This window comes from Apus apus, chromosome 4 (assembly GCF_020740795.1).
Source record: "Apus apus isolate bApuApu2 chromosome 4, bApuApu2.pri.cur, whole genome shotgun sequence".
NCBI classification, from domain to species: domain Eukaryota; kingdom Metazoa; phylum Chordata; class Aves; order Apodiformes; family Apodidae; genus Apus; species Apus apus.
Genome location: NC_067285.1, coordinates 18725691 through 18741399, shown reverse-complemented (window position 1 = coordinate 18741399; position 15709 = coordinate 18725691). Strand labels below are relative to the sequence as shown.

Genomic DNA, 15709 nt, shown 5'->3' with positions numbered 1-15709 from the left:
CTTATCTTTTTTGGTTTTGGGGAAAAAAAACCTAAGGTGATTTCGTGTCTTTAATGGAGTCAGCCCTGGCAATTTGAAAGATTTATGGTTCTGAGACTTGCAACAATTAGTGCTGTCTATTAATAGTTAGAAAATCTTACTTCTCTGTGATGTTACCTGCTACGTAGTAATGAGAGGATAGACAACTCCGTATGAAGGTTGTTGTATTGAAGACAGATTTTGCCATGGAATATCTTGGTGCAGGACTTTCTTTTTGTGAGAGCTAAAAAGGGAATGGGCAGTACTATAATGCCCCTGCATTATCTCATCATATTTCCTCTGGCAAAAGGGGTCATTCTGTATTTGTGAGTGCATGCAGATTGCTGCTGCATACAAGACGTGTGATGATTGTATGTTAGCGTTGGTGGGACTAAACAAATACTTTGTTATTTTCAAGACGTCTCTTCATCCTGGTTTGTCATTTGAACCTTCAGTTTCTGCCTCAGTGGGCTCTTCTCACTTCTCTTTCTATAATCTTTTTGTAGGTGATTGCATCCAAACCTCTGGCTACAACTGTCTTCTGTATTTTGATATGTCCAAATAATGCCACTCCTCAGTTGACCTCTCCAAATGCTGGTTCCTAAATCCTGTCTCTGGCCTCCTTAACTTTTTGTCTATATTTTGAACAAAACTAGAGTCATACTCTTGTCTTGTCAATATTTTTTTCTCCCTTTTTCACTTGACTATTAACAACCACGATGGTCCCGTTAAATTACTATTACTTTCATGTCCCTTGCTTTGCACTTCAATGCTCCATTCTTTTTGTGATTGTCCATACTAATAAAGAATTTCCATGCTTTTCTTGGGCATCTCCTAGAATTTTGGTCTCATTCTTTCGGATGTTTTGATACCTTGTTTCAAGTCAGTACAGAGACAACTGGAAGGGGACCTTCTTCGTTGTGTGGCATTATGTAAAAATCTCCTTTCCCATGCCCACTCAATTTTCTCAATTTTGAGTTTCTGTATGACTCCATTCTTTGTACTTGAAGTATCTTGTCTTTTCCCTCTCAAAATCCTACATATCTGTTTGCTTTATTTGTTCAAGGCTCTTTATTTACATCTCCTTATCCCTGCAGCCATGTGTATGATGTCAGTAATCTAGCCTAGTCCCATGTTTGGCAACGTCATCCATGTTTTTTAAAAAAATAAAAATCTTTTGTAAGCTGGTCTGTGACCTCTGAATCCATCTGGTAGAAAACTTTTTCCTATTAAACCAGTTTTAAAAGAACAAGCTCCTTGTAAGTATGCATAATTTGCATATGAGTTGGTGTTAGATTATTATGTTCCAAATACAGGTCAGTGCTTTGTAGCACCTCCATCCCATGCTGTCTCTATAGGTTCCTGATGTTGCAAAAACTTTGGTTTTGAACAGCTTTGAGTATGAAAGAGGCTCTTCAGCTTGGGATTCATTCACACATGCTCAGGTTACTCCTGTGAGTGAATACAGATATGATTTGAACCTGTGCTTGCCTATTTTTTGGACATTTAGGACTGTTGAGCATATACTGAGATTTTTTGTTTGTTTATTTGATTAAGAGTTTTTCTTTAATCTCTATTGTGAGTTTATGACCTGAACACTTCATTTTAAGGTATATAGTTTCATTATTAGTAAGGTAATAGGATATAATTTTTCCAAATTTAGAGTTGGGTGGGGAGGTGTGTATGAGTTTTTAATACATGAGAAAAATTCAGATTCGGGCTTCTTGTCCTCATTTGGAAAAAAAACCACTATTCAGTGTCTGAATTTCCCCTAGAACTTAGCTTACATATTTCAGTCAGACTCTGTCCCCTGACTTTTTGTTACCTATTATCTTGAGAGGATAAGGAGAGGAAGTTTTTCCAAAGAACTGAGATGCAGAGAGATTGAGTCATGTTCAAACTGCTTAATCTCCTATACATAATAATAGGTATTACTGAGTCAAGCATCTCAGAGTTCTTCCCTTGTAGGGAAGCAACTCAGAGCTACCCACTGCAAATAGGGTTTGGTCACTGAGGTCAAACATTCAACAGTTCCCTGATGTTCCCCAGTGATTTCAATTAAGGTATTGGGGTTCTGTGGTGCTCTTGTTCCTCCTTCTGCTTTGTCTCATGCTCTCTCTGTGGCCTTCCGAGGTGCTTAGTCTTTGTGCTCCATTTTCTCAAATATGGGAAAGACAACACTGTCCTCCCCTAACAGAAGTGTTGCAGACAGAAATCCATGGATGCCTGAAAGATACTGCAATTTTTCACTGAGTTTTTAAAGAAAAACGCGGGGACAAATGCTGTCTCTTATATTGTGGCTTGTTTGGCATGTACAGTACTGAACTGTGCTCCTTATTGCTTGTATAATAGTGGGAACTCCAGAGGCTTTTAGATACAAAGGGGAATATCTGCTTTCACGTTGTACTTTGGAGTAAGGGTGCAGTTTGGAAATGAATCTATCAATCATCCCTGCATAGCATGGGTTTGCTCTCATTGTAGAGCCATCTCAGATTGTGTAAACTAGACTTGTTTTGGATGAAATGAAACCAAAAGTTGCACTCCAGTTGTGCACTCCAGATGCTGGTGGCATTGAGCCTGTGGGAGGACACTAGATCTAGTTTGAAATAAAGCCCCCATAGTGCACATAATGTGGATACTGGGCCCTCTCTACCATCTGTTCTATTCTACAGACCTGCTTCCACTGAGCTGCACTGTTTGATAACATTGGCACAGCTGACAGAGACATGCAATTTTAACAAATTAATTCAAAACTCAAATAGGAGAAATTTAGCAAGTGAAAGATAACATTTATAGACTTGTATTCTTAATGATTTGCCACACCTGATCAGACCTCATATTCAATCAGTCCAACAGTATCTCTCCAACATAGCTAGCACTAGTTGTTGCACAGGATGGTGCAATTAATCTTGCTATGAAAAGAAAGTTGATTAGCCTGCCTGGGAATGTTTATCTAACCATGAAGTAAGTGAAGAGTTAGAGACCTTGAATTCTGAAATGTTAGGGTTCTGTCTCCTCTGAAATCTGGAATGGATGTACTTGTTACTGGTATCATGGTCATTTTTAGGAGCCTTTACAGTGAGTTTGGTGCTTTAAATAGATCCAGGTCAACACTGCTCTGAGGTTTGGCTATTGCTTTAAAGAATACGAGAGCAAAGAATTGTTCTTGACATAAAACTCCGAGTTTCATGTTTTATAAGTTAGGAATCTAGTCTATTAAATAAAGTTACTTCCTTCCTCGTTGTATCACAAGTTCTCCCTCTGTGGCTGGGCTTGTCATAACACTCAGTGAAATAGTGAGAAGCTGCACAGTTGCAGCTCTGTTGGTTGCTTTGTTTTGCTCTAGTAGTGATGCCAGACAAAATTTACAGTTTGTAATTCATGGACTAACTGCTTTTATTAATGAAGATGAGTTCTGAGTCTGTTTTCAAGTGTTTCCCTGTTGTTTGCAGGGGACAGATTGTATGTTGTGTTTGTTTTCTGAGCTGCCCTGTGATCGTTATAGCTGTGGGCAGGGTCGTTTAAACCAGCTGCACTGGGCTAACTGTCTGCTCTGTGAAATGAGCCATTGTTCTGGATCCCATTAGCTTGTTTATTTCTGCTGTGCTTTGGGTGGGATGGTCTGCTTGGGAGACCTTTCACTGAGCATCAGGGAGTACTGCACAGTCAAATGATTTGGAGATAGGAAAGTATTTTTAATAATGCTTAACACTGCTGCTTGAGTCATTGGGCTGGGCCTTTTGGGATTGTATGAAAATTTGGTGAGGCAGGTGATGGGATGGGCAGTAGCATTTAGTGAAGCCTCAAGGGTAAAGCTTGCTAACCTGGAGGTGGGTAAAGTCTCAACTCAAGCTTGTGTCTGCTGCTTATGTCTTCCAAGCATAGGTTTTCCTCTAGGATTACACTGAGTTTTCTAGGGAGCCCACGTTGGGTTGGTTGGATGTATTGCCTTGCAGTAGCATTTCTCCCAGTTTTCTCCAGTAGTAATTGTTTCTTCTGGTCTCATTAATCCACATGCCTGTCACTTGGGGTGGCAAATTTAATCAGAGTAAACCATTTCTTATTTTGGTTCTTCACAGTACTGGTGAAGACATAATAGCACAGGCTTTAATATGTGCTGGAAGCTGGAGGATATGCCAAGATCTGTGGAGCGTTTGCATTTTGCTTTCTGGACTTTGCTTGTGTTGTTTCTGAGGATATTGCTCCTGGTATCTGTTAAGTGCTGCACTCTGTCCTTCCTCTTCCTATGGGGATTCACCTTTCATCTCTTCATTCACATTTTGTGAGAATTGCTGAGAATGATGGTACTGGAGGAAATGAAAGTGTGAAAATTCTCCAGCAGGGATTGAAAAGTCATAACACATTTGTCGTGGATACTCTCTACTGAATTAATTAATTTTCTTTTGGTTTCAGGCACTGGAAAGTGACTATGTCAGTGCACACCTGCATCGCTGGATAGATCTCATTTTTGGCCACAAGCAACATGGCTCAGCTGCGGTGGAGGCAGTTAACACCTATCACCCTTACTTCTATGGCAACAAGATGGACCTCAACAACATTAAGGATCCTCTGATTAAGAGCACTATTCTGGGGTTTATCAGCAACTTTGGACAGATACCAAAGCAGGTACAACTTTACTCTGCGAGTAGAGAGCATAATTTAACTTGATCTTGTGGTATTTCAACTGGAAAGCAAGAATAGGAACTTAAATCGGAGACATTGTGCTGTTCCTGTTGTGTGCCATAGAGCTGTGGCATCAAATCTGGTTCTGCTCCTTTAGTAGTCACATAAGTAATCACTAGTCTGGAAATGGGTAAGGTACAGGGCACACTTACACTTTTTTCTCTTCTCCTGAATCGCTAGGATTACCTTCCTGTCTCTGTGAGGAAGGGATGCAGTCTCATGAAAATGTAATAAGGGTAAGATGATATTTTAGAGAAGAAGTTCATGTATGACAATCCTGGAGTCTGTGATTAAGAATTTAAACAGATATGTCTCCTTCATGATCTAGCAAATAGAGATTAATTTTTCAGTGCTATTACTTTTTTCTAGCTCTTCACAAAACCACATCCATCCAGGAATGCCCAGGGGAAAAGTTCATCAGGAAGAGAGACTGTGCTGCACCTTCACTCAAGTGGAATTCTCCCTCCTTTTATGAGCAGCCTTCAAAATCTGAAGCTCTCACCAGTTACAATAAAAGGTGCTGCAGGGGCTGTGCTCCATTTTCTGAGCTAATAAGTGCAGAATTCTTAGATGGGTGAATCTGGGTTTTCAAGAGCACAAAAATAGCCACACGGCTTTGTGTGAGTTGATACCACCAAGATCCCTTCTCCCAATTGTTAGTTGTGTATGTAAGTATTGTGAGTAGGTATTAAAAACAATCAAATATTCAGGAGAAACCTTGAAACTTCTGATATAAAGTTCAGAACATATATTTTTTTGTAAGACACTTAAATCTTTTCTGTCTTCTACATTCTGAATATGTTAAATTGAAACATAAAGCTCGATGTTTTCCATTCTCATTCTTTCTTTTTATATGCAACAGCAAAGTAAATGCTGTTTGTCTTTACCCAGTTCTCAGTCTGCAAATCTTTTTCTTCATTGTTTTCTTAATCTGGTACTTCTCGTACCATGAAGAAGCCTGGAAAATGTCAATGTGTCTACTTTTTCATTCCATGGTGGTGTTCTTTACATCACACATCTTTGTGGGGACAAAGGGCTCCCATAGCTGTACTACAGAGGCTGCTGGTGACATGCCCAGCATCCTCTGTAATGCACGGCATAAGGCAGTCTGCCAATGAAAAGGAGCTTAATGACACTACTGTTAAACCCCCTCTTTTGTAGCACTCCATCTGCATGGGTTTATGTGGTCCATTGGAGAGGAGTGTTTCCACTATTTTGTCTGGAATTTCACTTCTGTCTGTGGGCCTGGCCACAGAACTGATCACATTTGTGGGACTTGATAGCCTCGCCACACAAGTTGTGCAAGGAGGAAAGTTAACATAACTGCTCTGAAAGCAACAGAATTAAATATGTTATCTGTCTTGACAGACTATCCCAAGGGACCTATTGGGCACATTGTTCATACTGACAAAGGCATTCTGGCTGTGGAAAAAAATAAAGTTTTGATTCCTCCTCTTTGGAGCAAAACATTCTGCTGGGGGTTTGAGGACTTCACCTGCTGCTTTGGCAACTATGGGTCTGAGAAGGTAAATAAGAAAAGGTCTAAGAATTCAAGAAATGAATTATATGTTTTGATCTTTGATGAGTTTGGGCATCCATTTCAGAGCCTGTAGGGGAATTGATTTCAGAGGTTGCTCTACAGGACTTTCTCACAGTCAAGCTTCTTGAAGATTCTCAAATTGGATATCCCAACAGGGTACAAAATAATTCTTCACTGCTGAAAAATGTGATATTTGCCCTCTACATTATATCAAGTTTTCCTTTCAGTGACTGTGTTGTCTGTCAAAATTAAGAACCCCATCCTTAGGTTGTAAGGATAATACAAGGTCTCCTGACCACTGAATAGAAATTTCATAATGCAGAACTTTCTGCTGGAATTAAGACAGAACCATCTGTCAATTCCCCTCTGGCTCACAAGCTTAGCCCAGTGCACTCATTCAAATGAATAATGTCTTCTATTCTACAAAGTTAATACTCTTACTTCCTTGCTGTTAAAAATCAACAGTCTATGTCATTACACTGCTTGTTAGGGCATGTGGCAGACCCAGTTTCTTCCACTCCCACAAACACACGGGGTTTTGGGTGTGTTTGGGACACTGCTATGACACATGAGGACATCTGAGTTTTATTGGGTGCCAGAATAGCACAATACATCGTTCAGCAAGATACTTGGTATTTGTGCAAGCCACATCATTATGTTTTTACAGACATATCCATAGTTAATGGACATGAAAAGCCACTAGATGTATTTTATTTTCTGCTCTCTGTATAAAATAATTTAGAGTTTTCTCTATTAATTTAAATTAAAATCAGTTTTTAGCAAGCCATAGGGTTGCTCTATGTATAAATCTTCAAAAGTCAAGGTATCACTGAGCCTAGTGACACTGAGCATACTGACTGTGATTACACAGTCACTATGAGAAGTAGTTGAGAGTCCAACTTGAGTTCTCTCTGGGTCAACAGTGCCTCTGGACATAAGTCTAAAATAAATGTTTGTCCTCATTGTAAGCAGGTAAAGGTTGTTCTGTCTGTGGTATGGTTTTTGTAGCTGTGCCATGCGGCTCCACCAGAACCATAGAATCACAGAATCACCAAGGCTGGAAAAGACTTTTAAGATCGTCAAGTCCAGCCTATGACCTAACACCACCACATTGGCTAAACCATGGCACTAAGTGCTACATCCAGCCTTTCCTTGAACACATCCAGGGATGGTGCCTCCACCACTTCCCTGGGTAGTCCATTCCGTCTAATCACCCTTTCCATGGGGAAGTGCTTCCTAATATCCAACCTAAACCTCCCCTGGTGCAGCTTCAGGCTGTGCCCTCTTGTCTTGTTGCTAGTTACTTGAAAAAAGAGTCCGTTAGCACCATAGTGTTGTCCCTGTTGTGTAGGAGAGAGCTGATAAGAAATGTCAGCAGAAGGATGTTAGTACTGTAATTGTGTCCATGTGTAATAGACTTGACCTGGGTTATGCTGGTTTGGGTGCTTTTAACAGAGCTATTGGCACAAAATGGCATTTAGTGCTTTGGCTTTTGGCATTTCAAAGTAAGGGGAGGATTTCAGAGCCTGGCACTAACTCTGTTAGCAGTGGCCATCACAGCATAAACTTTCTTTTTAATCTACATTGAATTTTTGCATTCTGTCACTATATGATGCAGAATGAGCCTGCCTGAAGTTATGTAGGAAGTCTGTGGCATAAGACATTGACTTTTGTCCAGCCTTCCTGTTTGGCCCCTGGAGGATGGCCCAGCTGCATGCAGCCACAGCCTGTGCATGTGCATAGTTTGCAGCTGTACTGTGAGCATAGAGACTGGTTAAGATGAGCCTTTCTTTCCTGGGTTTGAAGAAATGGAAGCTCAATTCTGAAAACTGAATCTGCCATTTGGTATTAATAAATGCATGGTATAATCAGAAGAACATTTGACTTAAAGCTGCTTTCTTATCTAGAACATGACTACATTTGAATGCATGGCAGACTGGGGAAAGTGCCTCTGCGCCGTGTGCCCTTCAGCAACTACCATTATCACATCCGGAACAAGCTCAGTTGTGTGTGTCTGGGAACTTTCTTTGGCTAAAGACAAAGTGAAACATCTAAACTTGAGACAGGTCAGTACTATGGCTCTTTTGCTGTAGAAACTTAATGAAAAGCAAAATATTAGTTTGTTTCTCTGATGACTGGCAGGAGAAACACCTTTGGGTGAATCAAGAAGGCAGAAAAAATCCAAATAATCAGCAGTATCATGTGACAGCCTGTTATTCGATCAGGAGCTGAAAATACGCCTCATACACACAGCTTGTAGTTATGAACTCTCCTTGGGGATTTTTTGTCTCTTTTGGTAGCATTTCCAAAGTCTATAATGAACAAAGGAACAGTAGAGATTAGAATCATAGAATCACAGAATGGCTTGAGTTGGAAGGGACCTTAAAGACACCTGCCACTAGGTCAGGTTGCTCAGGCATATGCTTTCTTCTCTCAAAGTTCAGCCTACTCTTGGATTCTTTTCAGAAACCAGTATAATTCAGAAATTCTTACAATTATTTTTGGGCTGCTACAGTAATGGACAGGATCTCCAAAACACCCTGTGAAATTAGGTGATGGACATTTGGGCTCAGCTAGGCAAAGGTCTTGATTCTTTTCTCTCAACCTGAATTCAGAACATAAAAGGTTTGGAGCTCCTCTGTAGCTGTTAAACAGCTGTATAAATGCTGTTTCATTTACAAAACGAATTCTCATGCAAGATTTGTGTGGTTCAGCTATGCTGCATTTTCAACTTTACAAGAAAAGCTTGAGCACATCTCTATTGTATCTGAAAGACAACATGGGACCCTTTTCCATAAGAAATCAAGAGACAGAAAGCTTTCTGCTACTTTTAAGCAAACTAATAAAGGGTTCACTGATCAACAAGGTCTACAAGTGTTAGAGGCTTCTTCTGTCCATTTATTTGCTCTGGGTGGGTATTCAGATGATACTTCAGTGCTTTGCTTTCGCTCAGTCAAAACATTACATTTGTCACTAAATGATGTGAAAACTTCAATGTCTGTTGGAAGGCCAAAGAACTATTTAGATCTTCAGTTATCTGAAGGTCTTGTGTGTTGAAATTAGAGGAAAACTGTTTAGAGCAGTCTCTCTTCTGAGGTTTGTTGTTTCCTACTTGAAAACAAGCCAGAAATATGAGAAAGATCTTCAGTGATGACCTTTTAATTCACCTGGTTATTATTCCAAAACAGGACATGGATATAGAAATGGAAAAAATAGCAGTAGAGAAAAACATAAGCAGTAATCGTCTTCAATATCAAAATGATACCAGTCAGGGGGTAGTGTTAGATTAATGCAGCTGTTTGAAGAAGCTGCCTTTCATCTCCAATACGATGTTATTCTTTTACCAAACTAAACTCAGCTGTGCTTATGAGTTTCACTGTGATTAATCTGGTATTACCCAGTCCACAAAGTGGCATGAGATCATGTAATGACAAATGCTGTACTTTGTGCTTCTCTTTGCTAGCACAGGCACTTTTTTCTTTCTTTCTTTTTTTTTTTATGATACAAAAAAATGTATCATCTTTCCTGAGAGAGTAAGCTTTGCTTAAGTAAAGTTGATGTGGTATGAAACGGATGCTATTCACTTTCCATCTGTCTCATGAGACTGACACATTCTAGTTTGGAATGTAGTAAAGTAGAGAAACAACATTTCAGCAGAAAAAGTCACTTTTCCCTCTCTAGCAAGGGCTGCTTCCACAATTTTGTGGAACACTATAAAGATTGAGCATAATAGCCTCAGTATTGATCCATGCAATTTACCAGTTCCCTCAGTGTTCATGAGGGGAACAATCTGTGCCAATCCAGCACCCAGAATTTCTGGGCTAAATGAAACACTAAACTGGGAGAAGTATCTAGGCAAGCTGTGCTGTCTGCTCTGCAGACCTCTTAGGGAGGTGTTGGCCATAGCTGTAAAGTGTCTGTGTCCATGCCAACCAGTTAAGTTGGATGGTCTCACTTGGTTTAAATTTTCATGGACTAGGCATTCCTGCAGAGAAGCTGGTCTTCTTTTTTGTCTTTTGATATTTGTGACTTTACTCTGGAGACAGGCCTCATGGCTATTTCTACAGATATGCTGCAGGGTATTTCCCATTAAGGGAAAACCTGTCAGTATTTGCAGAGCAATAATGAGAAGATTGTAGAGAGCTAGAAGCATGACAATTTTCACATGAATATGCATTGAGACACTGGGAGATTGAAATTGAGATTATAACTGGGCTCAGGTCTAGTCCTCTTTTCCACACTCAGCATGCATTTAAAGCAATTCATTGCCAGATAGGATCTTTCTGAGTCATAAAAAGAAGGAAAAAAAGGGGTTTATTAGAACTTGTGCTGGAGCTTAGTTTGGCTCAACTGGACAGTTTAGATGCTGTCAAAGTGGGTACATTTTCTTTCATGCTTTGGAGGAAGAAGAGAAAGTTTGGAACCCTCGAACCTGCCTTCTCCCAGACCTTTTTGCAGAGATCTTGCACAGTTCTCAAACATAGACACTGGGCTGTTCCCAGTCTTTTGTAAAGAGACAGTCCAGATCTATTCCTGAGCTTCTTTATCTATGCTCATTTGAGAGTGTTTCTGACCTCTGAAAACCACTGTTGGAGATCTCTCTTTGTGTCAGTATTTTTCGTCAACAGTTCTTGTGATTGGAATAAATCACAAGCTGAAATTCATCCCTCGCAGCTGCAGGTCACCTTCAGTAGTACATAGTCTGGTGCAGCTCAGCTTCTTCACCAGAGGAATAATGTTTGAACACTGTTGTCCTAGTAACCTTGGCAAATGGCAGCACATGGTAGACAGCAATCACAGCCTCACAATCACATGCTGGAAAAGAGTCTGAGATTTGTTTGCAAAAATCATCCAGGACATGAGGCTCTCTTGCTCCATGCTGAACTGAGATAGACTCTAAAGAAGGGCTAATTATGTCATGTAGAGAAAGCCAGCAGGGAATATGAATGTACTGTTTCAGCCAGCATTAAAACTGGTGGGTCTGATTTTTCACAGTAAGATAGCTAAAATTTGAGCCCTGAAAGTCTTTATAGGAAAGCTGTGAAGGACTTTCTTTCTGTTGCCCTACAGGCTTTACTGTCATTGGTGATTATGCAGCAGAAATGTATTCTGTTGTCATCTGAGAATGCTGCATTAAACAATTGTCATCAGTATACTTCTATCCATGATTTCTTTATGTGCTATTAATTTGCAGTCTTTTTTATGAAGGCTAAGTTAAACTGAGCACTCATTTTTGTCCCTAGAATGCATAAAACAAACAAATAAAGGATGTTAGATGATGATGAAAGAGAAAGGAATTCATATATGACTTTATGTAAAAATTATCTCAAATGTTGTTTTTCTTCTTAAAATTGGAAAAAATATTAGTACATGTTCAGAAAACCAGAAATAAAATACTGGAGAAGATCATTGAAATATGCCATGATAAGTTTTGTTTAATTTAATTTATTTTTTTTTAATCTTGGGAAATAATAATTTCTAAGCATAAATTTTACTTAAAACTGTATGGATTCAAGTGAAAGATTTTTTTGTTGCTGAGCACAAAGTATTGTCATAGAGTCTAAAAAGTATGCCAAGGGCCCTGAGTTAGTATACAGCTTGGGGCAAAGAATTTATTCTCTTGGAGACTCAACTTTCCTCAACCACAAGTTAAGCATAAGGATGCTTCTAGAAGATGCTTTGGGATTCTCCCCATATACCTTTTTTAGTTGTCTAAATAATTACTAGCTTACTTTTTCTTACTAAGCAAATGACAGTAGAATCAGCCACCTTCTGCTGTGGTTTATTGGTTGCCCTTTCCCCACCAGGCTTTGTACGGGCACACTCAGGCAGTGACCTGCCTTGCTGCATCTGTGACCTACAGCATCTTTGTGAGTGGATCAGATGACAGAACCTGCATCATTTGGGACCTGAACCAGCTGACGTACATAAACCAGCTTCCTGCCCACGGGGCAAGCCTCTGTTCTGTTGCCATCAACAATTCAACGGTAAGATCTTAATTTATCATCTTTCTTCTGATGTATCCATGAACATTTCATGATAATTTAATGGGTGCTCTTCCCAACATAAAAACATCCTGAGAGTCGGATACATTGATTTTTTTCTCTTTCTACAGAGATTGCTAATAGTATTCTTAATGATGAGAGTCAAGCACTAAAAGCAACATCTTAGACCGAGTAGCTAAGTAGAAGCATCTTTGGATAAATAGCAGGATTTAAAAACTTTTAGTTCACAAAGCATGAAGTCTTACTCTAGTAACACCTGGATTTGTCTCACCCCTAACCTTATTGCCTCCCTTATTTCATTATTTTCTCCTGATATTCACGCAGCAGAGCCGTGTCACCTGAGGCGTTAGACCTGGGTCTGCGGCCTCGGCTGACAACTTCCTTACACCTTGCGCTAACAGTGTTGGCTTTTTGCTTTCCTTTCTACTCTCAAGTATGGAAGAGGCTCTTAACAGCAGTGGGAATAAGTCTGTTGGGATATGTGCCTGGCTAGAATTGTATGCCTGTTGATAGGAAAATCCCTTTATTGGATTTTACAGTAAACACTCTGGATGAGACTTTTCCAGGCTTCTACCTTCCAAAAATGTGCATTTGTATTTTCTGTCTTTCTTAACATAGTAGAGCAGGATTCCAGCTGCTCAGGCCATTCAAGGTTGGATCCAGTACCAAAGCTTGTACCAAGAATGGCAAAATTAAGTTCTTAGCAGTAAGAAGTTGGGCAGACATTCTTTACTTTCTTTGTGCAAAAACAGTAATCTCATATCAGAGCTTTATTAACCATGCAGTCAGAAAGTTAATAATGGAGGGTGAGTCCATTATGAAGTCACCTGAAGCAGTGTCAAGAATGTAGAAAATGAGTGGGTGTGTTGGCAAAGAGCGTGGGCTTGACACCCCAAGAGAAGGATGTCAGCTGCTTTCAGTGTACCAGCCCACCACTGGCAGTAGCTTTTAGCTCCTCTTCTGGAGCTGTCCAAAAATGTCATGGTCTGTGCCAGGAACAGTCTGGTAGTTGATCCAAATGCAGTTCACCAGCTTGTTGGAGTGCAAATGGTTAAACTGATTGGACAATAATCTGCAGAAGGGTTCATTTAAAGGAGGAAAAAAACTAAGGAAACTATGACTGAAACTTCAAGGAAAAAAAGATTAAGGGGTCTGTAAGTTGTGGATGATGAAATTCTTTTTGACATTAGCAGAACAGGATTTTTAATTCTGAACTGTGTTTTTGTTTAAATTTTCTATATCTGTTTATATGTTGTAAGATAAATATACAAACAAAATATTAATATTCGGCCAAATTAAATATTTTGATTGACACAAAATTATGTGTTTGGTAAAGTTTTTTTTCCTGTAAAATTCACCATGTTTTGAAGGACACAAATTTCTGAACCACATACTTTACTGTGAAATAAAAACCCTATGCAGCTCTTTGTTACGTGATTCTTGGTTTCTGTATTTGCTTCAGCATCTAGAAGCCATTTATAGATCCAAACCTCATGGTGTTTTTATCACGTACACATAAAATAGAAAGGCTGTCTCAAAAAGTTTGTAAGTTAAGGAGGATTGTGAAAGTTTGTTGTAAGTCATTATTTCAGTTAGTTTCAAATCCCTTGTCTGGGCCTGAAAAATACTTTAGACCATTCCTAAATTCCTGGACATTATGTACTCTCATGCAGATAAAGTAGTTTAAATTTAAACTCTTTAATTATTGGCAGCTCTGTTGAGAATGTGCTATCCTAGTTTTATCTTCAGAATTCTGCCCTGCAGTGTGAAGAGCCCTGGCCCCAACTCAGGCAGGGGTGAGGTACTGTGTTAGTTGATTTAAACCAGATGTGCTGCTAATTTAAGGGCACACTGGCCTTTGACAGAATTAGATGACTTTGCTGATGGTTTTCTATTTAGCTGGTTCTTAATATGCATCAAGTGTAGAAAGGTTTTGATAAGATAACTTAAAATTGCAGCATTGACTCCTGGTGTGTTTCTTGCCTGTATACTTGCTTCTTATGTGCAGTCTGTGGTAAGACTGTTCTGCTGCACAGAAGGGAAAGAAAAGGAGAGATTCAGTTGCAAAGGATATTTTCTGCATCAGAAGTGCAGCTCACTGAATGCAGAGCTGTTCATTGGTCAAATGCAAAACACAGTCTAAAAATGTGATGACATTAAGCTCCCTGTGAGGGGCAGAGGAGTATTGTGAAATCACCGAAGACTTCATTGCTTAGCATGTGAACACCATGTCCCCGTGTAAGAGAATGCTTATTTGTAAAACTTAAAAAAGCAAGAATCCTTGCCCAAAACCTGTGCTACGCATCACCTGTGCACAGTCCCTGTCCCTGACAGTAGCTACATCAGTCAGTCTACTTTTTTACTAAAAGCCTGGGTTTTCTGGAAAATAGAATGGGAACATTTAATAAATGTTTTCTTATTTAAAATGCAAAAAAACTTTGTTTCTGCATTATCTTGCTAAATCTGAGATGATTGGTTTGGGTTTCTATGATGTAAAAATATCAGAATTTTTAACGAGGAAAAAAAAATATTTTTACTTTCTCTGGTTTACATCATCTGCCTAGAATAAAAGTCAGAATTTAAGTCAGAGCAACTCTGTAATTTATAATCAGCACTTAAAAGTTATTAATAGGATGAGCATAGGATTTTGAAACATAGTCTCTTGCTTTGTTTCAGGGTGATATTATATCTTGTGCTGGATCTTACCTATATCTGTGGACAGTCAATGGTGAGCTTCTTGCAAGCATTAACACCACCTGCAGCCCTGAAAGCCGTGTCGTTTGCTGCTGCTTTGCTGAAGTGATGGACTGGGACACACGCAGCATCATCATCACAGGAAGCACAGATGGAGTGGTGAGGGTATGTAGATGGGAGAGAGGGAACAAATTCCTGATTCATTGTAGAAGCAGAATTTTGCATTCTAAATGGAGAGACAGAGATGCTAAAAGCCCATGCCACTTTCTTAAAAGGGTAGCACAGGGCAACAGCAGAAAACCAGAGTAAAATATTTACTTCTTATCGACTTTTATGCTCCTGAATGAAGGATTTTTTTGCCATTCAGGAAGAGTTTTGGAAATGTGTTCATCATTCTGGTTTGGTTTTGAAGGCAAAAATTGCATATAAATTTTATATTAAAATATATATGGTTGAGTCTGTTTTCTGATAGTTCGTTCACGGCTCAATTTATTAAGTCATACTTTCTCAGGAGCAGGAATTCACTGCCTGTTCCACCTCCAACCTGGTGGGAGAGCTTCCTTGGTTACTGGGATCCTCATGAGTGTGTCAGCCTCACAATCCCACCAGCTCCCTGCATATATTCTCCAGGGTGACACGCTGCAGCACAGTGGCAGAGGGAAAGATGACTGTGAAACCAATTTCTGCTCCTTGCTGGAAAGCAGGCAGCCACATCCCGCTACTGTTGCGTTGTTATAATCCATTATTTTTTGGTTTTTACCTCCTTGCT

At 39.6% G+C, this 15709-nt stretch overlaps 1 protein-coding gene across 1 annotated transcript in view; it reads left to right on the top strand.

Moving 5' to 3' along the window:
* Positions 1-15709, top strand: part of WDFY4 (WDFY family member 4) — a 126563-nt gene that overhangs the window by 106994 nt on the left and 3860 nt on the right. The window contains exons 53-58 of the mRNA XM_051619006.1: positions 4432-4644; positions 5071-5218; positions 6070-6227; positions 8149-8307; positions 12049-12228; positions 14923-15105. Coding sequence (XP_051474966.1) covers positions 4432-4644; positions 5071-5218; positions 6070-6227; positions 8149-8307; positions 12049-12228; positions 14923-15105 — 1041 coding nt within the window. The remainder of the gene's footprint in view (positions 1-4431; positions 4645-5070; positions 5219-6069; positions 6228-8148; positions 8308-12048; positions 12229-14922; positions 15106-15709) is intronic.